The 16,490-nt window shown below is 34.2% G+C and overlaps 2 protein-coding genes and 1 long non-coding RNA gene across 3 annotated transcripts in view; 2 read left to right on the plus strand and 1 right to left on the minus strand.

The window, feature by feature from the left end:
- The window catches only part of LOC149488319 (uncharacterized), a 109,998-nt gene that overhangs the window by 59,839 nt on the left and 33,669 nt on the right, over positions 1–16,490 (plus strand). The gene's annotated exons all lie outside the window — the stretch shown is intronic.
- Positions 2,895–8,675, plus strand: LOC149488323 (uncharacterized). Its single transcript, XM_089695282.1, has 3 exons — positions 2,895–3,048; positions 4,373–5,113; positions 5,358–8,675. The coding sequence occupies exons 1-2, from the start codon at positions 2,895–2,897 to the stop codon at positions 5,095–5,097; spliced, it is 879 nt and encodes a 292-aa protein (XP_089551408.1). The 3' UTR covers positions 5,098–5,113; positions 5,358–8,675.
- LOC149488324 (uncharacterized) lies at positions 13,504–15,711 on the minus strand. The gene has a single exon (XM_089694976.1). The coding sequence runs from the start codon at positions 15,488–15,490 to the stop codon at positions 14,045–14,047; it is 1,446 nt and encodes a 481-aa protein (XP_089551102.1). The 5' UTR covers positions 15,491–15,711; the 3' UTR covers positions 13,504–14,044.

Raw genomic sequence — 16,490 nt, forward strand, 5'->3', positions numbered from 1 at the left:
AATTCAGTAGTCGTTAGTGTCACGTTTTGGTTTATATCGTTTGCACTAAAGAAGTTTAATAAAAAAATGCATATGTAAATTTGATTCAATGATAATGTTAATGAACAGAAATAGGAAGTATACTTAACTAAATGTTAAAATAATTTAAAAGAATTATTATTCATACAACCCATACCACGCGTGAATCGACGTATTTCTTTGTATTGCATATAGTAAAAAATAAGGTCATCTAGAAGTTTCACTTCTTACGTGTGTACACTAGTATACACGCACACATTTTTTTGAAGTGAAACTTCTTTATCGGGGTTGGACAAAAATTTAGTGTAACATTTTTGCGTTACGCCGTACGCGTGACATTTTTGCGTTACGCCATACGCGTGACATTTTTGCGTTACGCCATACTCGTGACATTTTTAAGGTCATAAAGAAGTTTCACTTCTTACGTGTGTACTCTAGTACACGCATACATTTTTTTCCCTTGTTTACAATTACCCACATTGGCCCTACCCATATTCATGAAATAAAATAGTTGAATTTGAATATTTACAGCAGCTTCCCAGTATGAGACGCTCACCTTAATGAGTGGAAAGACTCTTATCAAGTATCAAGATTACACATTCTCATTTATTGGACCGAAAGATCGCCACGGGAATAAATTATACCTACAATGTTCCAAGTCTAGGAGCAAGTGTAAAGCACGACTGAAATTAAACAAGGCAGGAGAAATAGTACTGGCTGATGTTGAACATAATCATGTTCCGCCATTACTAAAGAAATTGTCGAACGGGAGATATCTTAAAGTGATGTAGTGTTAAGCGTAAAATTTTGTCACCGTATGTCTTTTGAAATAGGGAATTTGATAAATAAAAACTTGCGTATGTCAAATTTATTTTAATAGTAAAGTGAAATCCTCATGAATTTCCCAAAATCCAATGAGAGCTAGAAGATGCCGCTATGATCGCAACCGTAGCCAGGAATAGGGCTGCCGGGTATTTAAGGTAAGTAATTCCAATTGATTGTTATAGAATACTAGCTGACTTGATAGATGTATTCCTGTCTTTGTGTGAACTGTTAAAAAATAATGATAGGATTTTTATTGAAATTCATTACTTCCACGCTACACATAGTAGTAACTATTAATATAGATAAGTGTTTAATTTAATAAAATAATCAAATAATTTAATAAAATAAAATAATAAATTGTTAATACGTAGTCTTAAAAAATGTTGTAGGTACTTACATGAATTATCGGGTAGGACAGGGGTTCCCAACCTTTTTTTGTCTACTGCCCACTTTAAGAATAAATTACTTTTTAACGCCCCCCTTTTTAAACATATTTAAAAACCGCTAAGTACTTATAACTGATTATTGAAACGCAACTTTATAGTATTTGGACAGAGTATCTTTTATTGAAAATAAAACAAACATAATCAATTCTTATATACTTAAAAACTAATGTGAAGGTTGAATCTGATGCTGAAAATGACGAGCGAATGCAGCCCGCAATGTATATTTTTGGGTAATGAATTATTTGAAGGACATTTAGAAAGACTTATAGTAAAATATCGTTGTTTTTTTACTTTCCGATGAAAAGAAATGCTTCCTTTGTTTAAGTTAAGCACTTGGCTTCTTGCACGGCAAGTAATTACCGCACATGAAGGCATTTTCGCATAATTTTGCGCTTTTTCGCTGCGTTCGCAGTACTTCTCTCCGTTGCAGATAGCGAGTGACTAAACAGCGCGATCGCATAGATGTGAGCAGTGCTCATATCCTTGGCGCGTCTGCCCCGCCTACAACGCCTTTCTAACCTCTTTTATATTATGTTCTGTGGCAAGAACAAGTATTATAAAACCAGCCGATTGATACAGGAATGTACAAATCGGATTATTTAACAAAAACTTGTTAAAACATGATTGCCCGCGGTCTATTATATCGAACCGAGTTTGAGCTATATCTTAATTAATATTAGTTGATGTTCACAAGATGTCGATCGACTCTCGAAGTCGAGAGCTCAGTCGGTGTCTAAGAGTCTTCCTAGCTAGGTAGATGAAATTATAAATCGACCCCAAAGCCCTACACAACGCCCCCTTTTTTTTCTGGGTCTCTTACCGCCCCCCTTTAGGCCTGCAGCGCCCACAAGGGGGCGTTATCGCCCACGTTGGGAAAGACTGGGGTAGGATATGACTGGTTTAACTGTCTAAGGCCGCGTTTCCATCTGCAAGAAAACTTCCGCAAGAAATGTCCGACAGCAACTTGCAAGTCTACTTGCAGGTGGAAACGCGGAACTAGACTTGCAAGCTGCTGTCGGACAGACTGTCGGACATTTCTCGCGGAAGTTTTCTTGCAGATGGAAAGGCGTTCTAATAAATAAAATATTCTTTTTTTGAATATTTTCAGCAACATGTCAGTATGACACCATAACCTTGGCAGATGGGAAGACTCTCATCAAGTATCAAGATTATACATTCTCATTTACTGGACCGAGAGACAGCCATGGGAATAAGTTTTATCTCACTTGCTCTAAGTATAGAAGCAATTGTAAAGCACGACTAAAATTAAATAAGGCGAGAAAAATATTAGCGGGTACTGCAGTTGTACACAATCATGTTCCACCATTACTAAAGAAATTATCGAACGGAAGATATGTTAAAATTAAATAGTCTTTCAAGATTCAATGACAGTTCGATACGAATTCAGCACTTGTACGTTTAATAAGGCTCCTAAAATGAAACACAAATATAACTGAAGGTGTTGTCGGTATGTCAAGGATTTTTTATTTCAATCCCTTCCATCAATATCGAGTTAAATATAAATTATATCTTTAATTAATAATTATATAAATTATAAATAATATATTCTATGTGTTGGATATTGTTATTTTAATATATTAAAATATGTTTTCCGCAGACTCCGAGTATGAGACGATAACTTTCATAGATGGGAGGACTCTCGTCAAGTATCAAGATTATACGTTCTCGTTTTGTGGACGGAGAGACGGCCAAGGGAATAGATTATATCTCTCTTGTTCGAGGAAACAGAGCATTGATTGTAAAGCACGGCTGAGACTTAATAAAGCTGGAAATTTAGTAATGGTTAATGCTGAACACAATCATGTACCACCAATATTAAAAAAATTGTCTAACGGAAGATATATTAAAATGAAATAATCTTTAGTAACTAGTTTGTGACTTACTTATGAATAGTTTTAAGAGACAAATTTGTTGCAACTTTAACTTATAGTGTAAGAAGTAACTTTTGATTTAATAGTTTTGTGGATGAATAGTTGTCATTATAGTTGTCACTGTTTTCTGTCAAAATATGCTAGCTGTCGAATACTATAAAATGCCGCATTCCTTTGACTCGTGGCGCGTTCGTACGAATCGTGCCTTGGGGCTCGGACGTTGTTTATACGACGTTTGACATAACTACCCTCACTTTGCTAATAGTCGTTGACTTGCTGCAATTTGTTATCAATTACCTACATCAATTAGGTAGCTGTGTAGAATCGCAGTACATTCTTATTCCATTCAAACTAATATTAAACCCGGCCCCGCGTGTAATTTTTTATAATATGTATTATTTTTTTAATATTTGAATTTTCAATGTGTCAATATATCGGTTTATTTCGTTCTCCTAATGGTGTGAATTCGTCTTTGTTTGTGTAAGACAATGATTGGCATTAAAATATGTGAAAGAAGAAGATGTAGTTATTTATTATGATACTGTTGTATTCGGGTATGTTAGTATATACTATCCATACTAATAGGTATTATAAATGCGAAAGTAACTCTGTCTGTCTGTCTGTTACTCAATCACGCCTTAACTACTGAACCAATTTGCATGAAATTTGGTATAGAGATATTTTGATACCCGAGAAAGGAAATAGGATAGGTTTTATCCCGGAAATCCCACGGGAACGGGAACTATGCGGGTTTTTCTTTGACTGCGCGGGCGAAGCTGCGGGTGGAAAGCTAGTACATATATAATAAAAAACTAGTATCAGTAAATATAACACAACTCTGAGGCTCGTCCTCACTGTCCAAGCGGTGTCGAATGTCTCACGCCTCCGTACCGAGTTGCCCACTATATTTATTAAAATAATATAATATCATATTTAATATAACTGTCTATATGCAACAGATACAAAATTATATTGTTGAGGTATAAAATGTGATCGCGTTAGCAATTTTTACAACCATTTATTATTTATTGAACAAAACAAATACTAATAGGTACCTGCTACTTATCAGTTACAAAATAAAAAAAAATATCATCGAAAATTTAATTCAATTTACCATTCATAAAACCGGAGTATTAGTATTCATAGATAATATTCATTAGTACCAACTATAAAAACAAAATTTATTTACAGGTTTGAAATATGTAAAAATAACTCGTGTAGATACCATAGAGGCAATATCACCATTGCGGAGCGCTGTAGGTGGAGTAAGTTATTCGTCTGATTCCGATACCAGTCTTGTGCCGCCCACGGGACGAAAGAAACGCAAGCATTGTAGGAAATCATTGTCGGACGTAAAAAGAAAACGATTAACCAACTTAGGTAAAAAATATGTAACCAGGAAGGGTAAAGTTGTGAACGAAAAGGTCATGGGAGAGCCTTGTAAATGTCGATACAACTGTGTTGATAAAATTACTCATGAACAAAGACTGGATTGCTTTAAAAGATTTTGGAGTCTGGGCAACAAGGAGAAACAGTGGGCGTTTGTGATTACATTTACTCGTAAGGTTAAGAAACGTCGATGCAATAGTGAGTGTCAATCAAATTTTCGGAAATTTACTTACAAGTACACTTTACCCATACCGTCTACGTCAGACGCCTCTGCAAATAACACAGTTGCTGTGTGCAAAGTTATGTTTTTAAATACTCTGGCTATAAGTGAAATGATTGTTAGGACAGCTTTCCAAAAATTCGATGGTTTCGATGGTTTTGATTCGGTTGTAATCGATAAAAGAGGCAGACATAATAACCACAAGATTGTAATTGACAAAGAAATGGAACGTAGTGTTTGTGATCATGTAAATACATTTTTACCAGTCGAGTCCGATTCCGGCAGAGAGGGGTCGAATGCATACTAATATTATAAATGCGAAAGTAACTCTGTCTGTCTGTCTGTTACTCAATCACGCCTGAACTACTGAACCAATTTGCATGAAATTTGTTAATAGAGATATTTTGATACCCGAGAAAGGACATAGGCAACTTTTTACCCCGGGAAATAGGATAGGTTTTATCCCGGAAATCCCACGGGAACGGGAACTATGCGGGTTTTTCTTTGACTGCGCGGGCGAAGCTGCGGGTGGAAAGCTAGTAAGATATATTTAGACGGAAATTTAAGTATAAGGCGTATGTTCTCTTTATACAATGAATGGTTTGACGCAACAAAATATTTAAAAAGGGGCTTTTACAGAGCGCCAATATAGGGATATTGTTAACAAAAACTTCAATATAGGGTTTCATACCTCCAAAAAAGATGCGTGTAACACCTGACACATTTACCGAAATAAAAATAGATTAATATGTACATATTGAGATTATAATATTATTAAGTATGACTAAGTAAATTATAAATCATTATAAAGTGGCTGTATATTATTGTTTTAACAGTGGGATGATATCGCAAAGCAATACTACCTTTTAAATAAAAATAAATATAAATTATCCATTTTATTCCTAAATATAAGTTACCTTTAAGGATTTATATTGAAAAAAAAAAGGTGTCTAATAAGTACCTACTTAAAATCAAAATAAAATGTGAAAAATTCAATTCAGATCACTATTCATAAAACCGGAGTGTTAGTATTCGTAGATAAGAATGATTAATACCTACTATATAAACTATATTTACAGGTATGGAATATGAAAAAATAACTCTTGTAGATGGCAAGACACTTATAAAGTATCAAGACAATATATTCTCATTTAGTGGAGCAAGAGATAAGAATGGGAAAAGGCTGTACCTCTATTGTCCCAAGAAATCGAGTATCAACTGTAGGGCTCGTTTGAAATTGAACAGGAAAGACGAAATAGTTTTAGCTTATAACGAGCATAACCATCCACCGTATAAATTACAGAAAGTACGAGGTGGGAGGTATGTTCGTCTGTGATGTGAAAAAATGTGTGTCAGAAGTGAAACTTTTTTAGCTAGATTCAAAGATACCAAAATAGTAGCCTTTCTCTATGACGTGACGGTATTACTATGACGCGACATTTAAATTTTACTCTCAATACGCCTAGAAAAGTTTCGCTTCAAAACAGTTATCCATGGTGTATGTTTACTACAAAACAATTATATGTGAATAAAAAAAATGTAGATTACCTTGGATAGGGTATTTTATAAAATTATAAGTAACTAGCAGTGCCCCGCGGTTTCACCCGCATTGCTTCGCTCCTGTTGGTCTTCGGGTGATTATATATAACTTTCCTCGATAAATGGGCTAACACCGATAGAATTTTTCAAATCGGACCAGTAGTTCCAGAGATTAGATCTTAACGCGTACGCGTACATACTTTAGCTCAAGTTTGAATTTTCTTTTTAATAAAGCTTATTTTTCAAACTTGATAGTTTTAATTCCATAGCCTTCATTACTGGTTTTCCTATTGCCATTTGTTAAAATGATCTTCATTTTGACATTTTGTTACAGTAACCTACAAAATTCTGCCTATAGATCCGAAGCGGTCTATTGTAGTGTTAGATAATTACTCCTTTGCATACACTGGTGTGGGGAAACGATACCTTAAGTGCTCCACGAAGATGAGGACAGGGTGCCAAGCTCGCTTCAGTCTTAACAAGGACGGTAGTGTAAACTTAGTGGAAAAGACACACAATCATCCACCAAGACAGTACTATAAGGGGACTGATGGTTTTTATCATTTAGTGTAAAGTGACCTGATATTGAAAAAAAATCGAGCACGAGGTCGGATACGGTTTTTTTTTTCTATTACTTTAAATTATCTGTAAATAACCTTTAATCCAACATTAGACATGCTATAATAATAATTAATAACCTCTCGTCTGTGGAGCAACCACTGATAATAGAGTCTTCTTTCACTATTTAATTTTATTATTATTTTTTATGAATTAAGATTGATGATAATATGAATTAATTTTTACTTGTTTATAATTTATTAACTGATTATTTTAGAATATGTTGAATGTGTTGTAACGTATTTTTATAGTGCATGTAGTGCTCATTTTTTATTGGTTGTCCATCATGTTCTATATTTTTTGTGTATTTTTTATGTAATTTCATCGATGTACAGCTGGCTGCTAATGAGCCTTAATAAAAAAATAAATAAATTGTAATATTCTATATATATTTCGTATTATGTGTGATGTGGTGTTACTCAAATAAATAAATAAAAATAAAAAAAAATGCAACCCACAGTGCAACATTTCCCGGCAGAGTACCCACCTTTTAGTGCGTCTGGAGGAAAACGAGCACAGCCTCTGCGTCGACGCTGCGGTGTTTGTAAAAAACGCACATCAAATTACTGTGAAGGATGCAACGTGGCCTTATGCCTATACACGTGCTTTAAGCAACATCACATTTAACTTTTTTTCACATTATACAGAAACAAACTACTCACACACGCACACACACACAATTACCAAAATGGACAGTTTTTTCGCCTAAAAGTACTGTTTTTTTTTTCTTGTATTTCACATTTTTTATTTGGTATAGCTTTGCTTAAGTTTTATTCGAAATACAATGTAGTTATTGAATTGTTAATTCAATTCAAACACAGAACAAAAGGTTCCAAGAAGTTCGAGTCTTTCCAATGTCGTCATTTCAACGTTCATTTGAAGTCCTATTTTATAGCTCATAAAATAAAAACTATTTGATTGAACAATGCCACGCTTTAAGCGCATCACACACGGTGAAGATACTATAATATTTTATGTTAAGATTCTCTAATATAAAATATTACAGTAACTTAAGGTATCCGGTATCAGCGTTCTGACCATCATTTTTCTTTTTGTCATTGCGTACTAAGACCTCTGTAGAACCGCCATCCTGTTACAAATGACCCGAAATTTTGTGTCAGTATTTCCCGGCCTATAGATGGCTTATCGCTTGGTATCTAAAGATATTGAAGGAAAAATATATATTATCTTCGTCGTGTGTTATGGCTCATAGGATTTGTATGGCGAGCGACAATCGGAAATATGCTCTAAGATAATATATATTTTACATTATCTTCACCGTGTGTGATGCACTTTATGGTATTTATAAAATATAATCTTAAGCTTTTGAATATTAAACATTCCAGACACTTGAGCTTTGTATCACGTAAAATAAACCATGGAACATGAGCCCAACTTTAGTCAAGAAGTCAAGTGACTTTTTTTTTTCTAAAAACTTTTGGACGTGTTTTGTAGAAAAAATATGTACGCATGGTGTATGAGATTTTTAGCTATATTATTTACGAATAGATGTAAGGTTTCATAATTAAACTAAATTTGGTTTGAAAAAGGTTTCTTTTTTTAATAATAATCAAAATTAGTTGACAGATAGTACTACATTTTTGACCATCAACTAAAGCTTATTTTTCTAGCTCACTTCATACCAACTTCATACATGTGAATAAGTACTATATAGTCAGAAATTTTATGAGGTTTAATTATTTCTAAAGTTTTCTAGTACTTTTTTTTTTTTTTTTTTTTTTAAATGGCAAGAAGATATGACTATTTGCCAGTGTCAAGTAAAAGGTAGGGAATCCATACACGGGAAAATAGGATAGGACCACGATAGGAAAGGCAAGGTGATCAGAAGAGTTAGGAAAAATCAATACAAATTACATTATATTATTACATATTTTTTACATAAACTAAATAGATTAAATGGAAAATAATAAACCTTACAATTTGACGTTATTCTTAAATATAAAAATAGATATATTATTCAAATATTTTTTAGGATACATTAAAAGATATGACATACGAGTAGGAAGAGGAACATTTGAGGAAATTAATGAATTATAAAAGGAAGAATGATCGTATAAAGAGCAAGAGAAAAATATATGGTCTATATTTCCCTCACTCTCTCCACACTCGCAAACTTCAGTATTTAATACGCCAATTCTGGCTAGATGGCTAGGAATACACATATGTCCAATTCTCATGCGACTTATTGTAGATACAACTAATTTATTTGCTTCAACACCAACAAACCAAGGCTTTATTGGAATTGTCGGTTGAATTTTATAATAATTCCTTCCCTTACACTGCCCAGTATCTGCCCAGACCGTATTCCACGCTTCAAAGAGATATCGCTTCGGTAATGTCATAAGATCATGAGGGTAATTAATGTATGAATACATATCTCCACATTGCACCGCATCCTTTGCCAAACTATCAGCCCTATCGTTTCCTTGGATTCCACAATGACTTGGAATCCAGGCAAAAGTCACCGAGTATCCCAGGTTAATGCATTCAGCTAACTTATTTCTGATTTCAAAAATAACAGGGTAAAATGGTTTATTATAGAAAGGATATTTATCTAAGCATTGCAGAGAACTCATTGAATCAGTAAAAATTACAGATTTATGTAGCTTCATTAATATTATATATTCTATTGCTTTTAGTAGGCCAAAGCATTCCCCAGTGAAGACTGAAGACTCCGGCGGTAACTTGATCTTTTGTGTAATCTTAAATTGAACGTGTAATATACCAACTCCAACACAACTATCAGTCGAGGTTTTAGATGCATCCGTAAAAATATGATGCCAATTGCGCCACTCCCTATCGACATTAAACCTAAAGTTTGCATTTGAATTCATATCATTCTTATTGATTCCTATATTGTACCGTATAATTGGTTTGATCAAAAGGCACTTGAAATTATATGCATACAGAGGTAAAACTGGGGACTGAAAAATACTAGATGACATTGAAATGAGTTTTCGGTAACTTATAATTAAACAAGGTAATGATTTATGTTTCCAGAAAGAAGATGTACGTATCCGATCGTTTAAAATTTTCAACTTGTTTATTAATGGATGGTTGGTGAATTGTATTATACGAAATAAAAATCTATCAGATAAATATTGCCTTCTGATCTTCAGTGGGGGATCTCCACATTCAACCTGAAGGGCATTAATAGGGCTCGATTTCATTGCACCTAACACAATGCGCAGCGCTTTAGCTTGGATTTGATCTAATTTCTTAAGTGCCGTTACGTTACCGCTTTCTAACAAAAACGTTCCATAATCTAGAATACTGCGAATCAAAGCATTATACACCAATTTCATGCAAAAAGGGTGGGCACCCCACCAAACTCCGGAAAGACACCTCAACAAATTAAGTATACTTTCACATTTTGAGCATATGTACTCAACGTGAAAGGTACCAGACATTTTGCTATCTAAGACCACGCCTAAAAATTTTGTATGATTTTGGAGTGGGATCCGTTTCCCATCAAAACTAATATCAACCCTAGGAACTATTCGCGATCTCGTAAAAATCAGAGCGACGCTTTTGTCAACAGAAACATCTAATCCATTTTTATCTAGCCAGCCCTTAAGCTCGATGAGACCTTTATTTAAAAAAATACAAGCTGAATCTAAACTAGAATCTATAGTGTATAATACAAGATCATCAGCATACTGAAGGGTGTTAATTCTATTATTAAACGAATCAGCTAAATCATGTGTATAAATATTATATAATAGAGGACTTAAGACCGACCCTTGAGGAAGACCCTTACTCATGGTACGCTGAAAATGGACTGATTCATCAATATTCAAAACAATATATCTCTCTTCTAATAAACATATGATTAAATTAATCAAAGCGTCAGGAATTCCAAGTCTGAAAAGTTTCTGCTGTAGGATTGTGATAACCACATTGTCATATGCTGAGCGAATATCAACAAACGCAGCAACAACATGTTGATTATCCGAAAAAGCAATATTAATATCAGAAGTCAGTATGGAGATGTTATCAATAGCGCTTTTCGCCTTACGAAATCCGTATTGGCTATTTGATAAAAAATTATAGTGTTCTAAATACCACTCCAGTCGATTTTTGATTAAATGCTCTGAAATTTTGCAAAGGACAGATGATAAAGCCACTGGTCTATATGATGATACGTCACTTGAAGATTTATTGGGCTTTAAAATAGGAATAATTTCTTGTAATTTCCAGGATCGCGGAATGTTCCCAGAACTCATAATTAAATTTATGAGGTCCAGATAATATTTTAGACCAATTTCTGACAGGTGAGATAAAAAGGAATATGGAATCCCGTCCATACCCGGCGCGGAATCTTTAACACATGAAAGAACTCCTTTAAGTTCCTCTAAAACAAACGGAGATACTATTAAAGAGCTATAATCGTGGTCTGTAGGGGAGATAATAGGTAATGTTTTCCCAATGTACTCTGGCGCTGTAGATGGAGCTAAATTATCCATAAATTTGTGAGCTAATTCCTCAGAAATGACGGATGTTTGTTCCCTGAAAGCAGATCGGAAACGCCTGATGTTTTTCCACACTTCACTTGAGCAAGTATCTGGTGATAATGACGAACAAAAAGATTTCCAACCTTCTTGTTTTTTCTTTTTGAGAAGTGATCGGGTAAAGTTAATATTTTGAGAGAGGTTTTCAAAATTAACATCAGACATGTCATTTTCATATATTCTTTCCATACGCTTCCTTTCTTTAACTGCATCACTACATTCTTTATCCCACCACGGTGGGGTAGGAACTTTAAAACTTTTAGCAGATTTATGCCGTTATACACCAATTTCATGCAAAAAGGGTGGGCACCCCACCAAACTCCGGAAAGACACCTCAACAAATTAAGTATACTTTCACATTTTGAGCATATGTACTCAACGTGAAAGGTACCAGACATTTTGCTATCTAAGACCACGCCTAAAAATTTTGTATGATTTTGGAGTGGGATCCGTTTCCCATCAAAACTAATATCAACCCTAGGAACTATTCGCGATCTCGTAAAAATCAGAGCGACGCTTTTGTCAACAGAAACATCTAATCCATTTTTATCTAGCCAGCCCTTAAGCTCGATGAGACCTTTATTTAAAAAAATACAAGCTGAATCTAAACTAGAATCTATAGTGTATAATACAAGATCATCAGCATACTGAAGGGTGTTAATTCTATTATTAAACGAATCAGCTAAATCATGTGTATAAATATTATATAATAGAGGACTTAAGACCGACCCTTGAGGAAGACCCTTACTCATGGTACGCTGAAAATGGACTGATTCATCAATATTCAAAACAATATATCTCTCTTCTAATAAACATATGATTAAATTAATCAAAGCGTCAGGAATTCCAAGTCTGAAAAGTTTCTGCTGTAGGATTGTGATAACCACATTGTCATATGCTGAGCGAATATCAACAAACGCAGCAACAACATGTTGATTATCCGAAAAAGCAATATTAATATCAGAAGTCAGTATGGAGATGTTATCAATAGCGCTTTTCGCCTTACGAAATCCGTATTGGCTATTTGATAAAAAATTATAGTGTTCTAAATACCACTCCAGTCGATTTTTGATTAAATGCTCTGAAATTTTGCAAAGGACAGATGATAAAGCCACTGGTCTATATGATGATACGTCACTTGAAGATTTATTGGGCTTTAAAATAGGAATAATTTCTTGTAATTTCCAGGATCGCGGAATGTTCCCAGAACTCATAATTAAATTTATGAGGTCCAGATAATATTTTAGACCAATTTCTGACAGGTGAGATAAAAAGGAATATGGAATCCCGTCCATACCCGGCGCGGAATCTTTAACACATGAAAGAACTCCTTTAAGTTCCTCTAAAACAAACGGAGATACTATTAAAGAGCTATAATCGTGGTCTGTAGGGGAGATAATAGGTAATGTTTTCCCAATGTACTCTGGCGCTGTAGATGGAGCTAAATTATCCATAAATTTGTGAGCTAATTCCTCAGAAATGACGGATGTTTGTTCCCTGAAAGCAGATCGGAAACGCCTGATGTTTTTCCACACTTCACTTGAGCAAGTATCTGGTGATAATGACGAACAAAAAGATTTCCAACCTTCTTGTTTTTTCTTTTTGAGAAGTGATCGGGTAAAGTTAATATTTTGAGAGAGGTTTTCAAAATTAACATCAGACATGTCATTTTCATATATTCTTTCCATACGCTTCCTTTCTTTAACTGCATCACTACATTCTTTATCCCACCACGGTGGGGTAGGAACTTTAAAACTTTTAGCAGATTTATGCCGGAAAGTTTCATCAGCAGCTTCAATCAATATTTTCGCTAAATATTCAGAACAAATCTCTTCATTACCTGCCTGACTTTCAGGTAGATCTTTAATACGTAGATCAACCTTTTCTTTAAATTTATCCCAATTAGCATTGTTCAATATGTACTTCAACCGTGGCTTTCTTGTTGTGTTATTAGTATTTCCTATGGGAACTGACATTAATAGCGGGAAGTGATCACTGCCGAATGAAGATGACAAGGGACGCCATGATATGGATGATACTAAACCTGGCGAACAAAGAGAAAGATCTACCGCACTCAGATTTTCATTCGCTCGCGTACGTCGCGTTGGTTCACCTGTGTTAAGTATACATAAATTATGCATGTCCATAATATCTAAAAGTTGCTCACCACTACTAGTAGTAATACTACTTCCCCAATATTGGTGATGGGAATTGAAATCACCAAGCAACAATAAAGGTGTGGAAATTGATCTCATTAAATTTTGTAAATAATTAAACGTTGATGCTGAATTATACGATATATATATTGAAATGATTGAAATATTATTTTTTAAGCTAATGCCAACACTATTTACATATTTATTATTGTGCGCTGGTAATGTTAGACGTTTAAATTGAATTGACTTTTTAATAAGTATGGCAGCACCGCCATACCCATCAACTCTGTCATCTCGAATACAAACATAGCCTGGAATGCGAAAAAAGAGATTTGGTTTTAGCCAAGTCTCATTTAGAGCGATTAAAAAAGGATTATGCTTATTTATTATGTGAATTAGGTCTGACTTTTTAGGTATTACGCTTCTGCAGTTCCACTGTATTATTTTGGAATCCATGATTACTATTTATACTATCAATTAATTTATATAAAGTGGCAACGTTGGACGGTTTTAAGGTGTTATTCTTTAATAATGTGTTGATAAGGGAAGTAATTATGTCCATTATCTGGGAAGTTTCAGTATCATTAGGGGCAACTTGATAACCACATCCATTTTCAGGCGTAGGTATCTGAGCTTCCCTGATAATTGTATTGTGAGCTATTTTGTCAAAACCCTTGTTCATCTTCGGAGGCGATTTTGGTTTCAAAAAATAAGTTTTTTTGTAAGAAGAATTTGTAGTGTTTACATTTAATCTGTTTGGGGATGAATAAGCCGGTGAAGATATTAATACATCCCCATACGACTTTGATATTTGTGGGTAAAGTTTACTTGCCTCACCATATGAAATGTTTTTTTGAGCCATGCTAATTTTAATGTCTTTTTGGCGTTTAAACTCTGGACAGATTTTGTTGATTGCATAATGAAACCCTGAACACAATAAACATGATGCACAATCTTCTTCTACTGTACAAGTGTCACCGGAATGGTCTTGGCCACACTTGTAACACCTGGGTTTAGATCGGCATATATTTTTAGTATGACCATACCGACAGCATTGATAGCATTGGATGGTAGGGAAAATATATAGGTTAACTGGTAGGGAGTTATAACACACATACACACGTTCGGGTAAAACTTGGCCATCAAATGTTAAAACAACTGATTGTGTTGGCTTCCAAGATACAGTACTGTTAACATTTACTTTGTAATTTATTCTCCTGACTTTAATAATTTTACCGCAGCCTACTGGGGTGGACACATTTTCTTTTATTTCTTCAGGTGACCATTCAGTTGGTATTCCCTTAACAATACCAATTCTAGTGATATTAAACAATGGAATTTTTGCATTAAGGTTGTATGAGCTTAAATTTTTATTTTTGATAAAATCATTTGCATCCTGTGCTGTAGTAAATGCAACTATGCAACGGTTTCTGCCTATTTTTTTTATACTTCCAGACACAATATTCTTAATATTATTGTTTTTTAAAAACCTTCCGAAAGTTATGGGGTGCAATGTGGAGCCATCCCCGGGTGATGATTCAGTTCGCTGAACATGAACAATGTAAGGATAAGAATCTGTACCTACATATTCACATCGACTATCTTGCATGGAACTAGTATCAAGTATTTTAGGTTGAATATTAGATTCATTTTGCCTATTATCAACATAAGTATTATCTGTTAACATTAGCTCATTTAATTCATTATTTTCTTTCCTTCTAAGACGCCTTTTTTTTGGAGTACTCTCCAGAACTAAATTTTTATCTAGACATGTATTTGAAATTGTAACATAACTGGCTACCTCAGGACCGGGGGTACCCAGCCCTGGGGGATTAGGATCCGGCGGATCGTTCATCTACCGAATCTTACCCTATGAATTTTTGGTTTTTACATACTATACATAAAATATTAAAAAAAACTTACCTATACGAACACTACTATACAAAATTTATTAAATATATACAATTCTACAATTATAAACTATATATACAAAACCAAACTCCACTGATCATATATTAAATTAATAATTTTAAGCTCAATAATTAAAATTACACCCGCTTCGTTCGAAGGTTCCCGCGCTTTTTTTTCCTAGTACTTTTCTTTAAAAAGCACAAGTGTACTTCACCGGGATCTGTCTGTGGATTAACCACAGTGTGGTCCCACAGATGCGCCTATTCCAAGATGGCCGCGCTCCACAACGAGGGGTTAAAGGAATTAATAATAATAATTATTTTTGATTCGAGCAATATCTCAAATAAACAACATAAGACAAGAAAAATAAATCGAAGTCATCGTGATGTTTTTTTCTATTTTCACACGGTCCTTATTATCTATGTAAATTTAGTTGAAAACAATTTACGAGGGTATCTTACAGTTCATAATATATATGGCTAAATTAGGTTCATATATTGGTTTGATACCATGACACTTATAATAATTATTTTTCAGTACCATTCCGTTTTATAAATACGAGTCGTGGTGGCGTGATCATGGAGATTGACGGATATACATTTTCGAAAAACAACAGATCCAACACCCTTTGGTACTGCTCTAGGAAAATATCAAAAGGCTGCTTTGCCAAAGTGATGACTAATCAAAAAAGAACCGCTATAGCGTATTATCTTTCAGAGCATAATCATCCTCCCAAAACTTTGCACTAATTAATTGTGACCTAAGAAATGTTATTGCCAAAAAAAAATTATATATATATTTGTATTGACTAAAGAGTATATATCTTAAGTAATCTAGATTGATTATATTTAATTCTTCTTTAAACTTACTTTAGACTTTTTTTCACAAACCTACTATGTATGAAATTGAAAAGTCATTTAAGCTCTCTGAAATCAGAAGCTGAA

The sequence above is a fragment of the Colias philodice genome, chromosome 5 (assembly GCF_061535455.1).
Source record: "Colias philodice isolate Cphi_HAF_F1 chromosome 5, ilColPhil1 Martin Lab GWU primary, whole genome shotgun sequence".
NCBI lineage: Eukaryota > Metazoa > Arthropoda > Insecta > Lepidoptera > Pieridae > Colias > Colias philodice.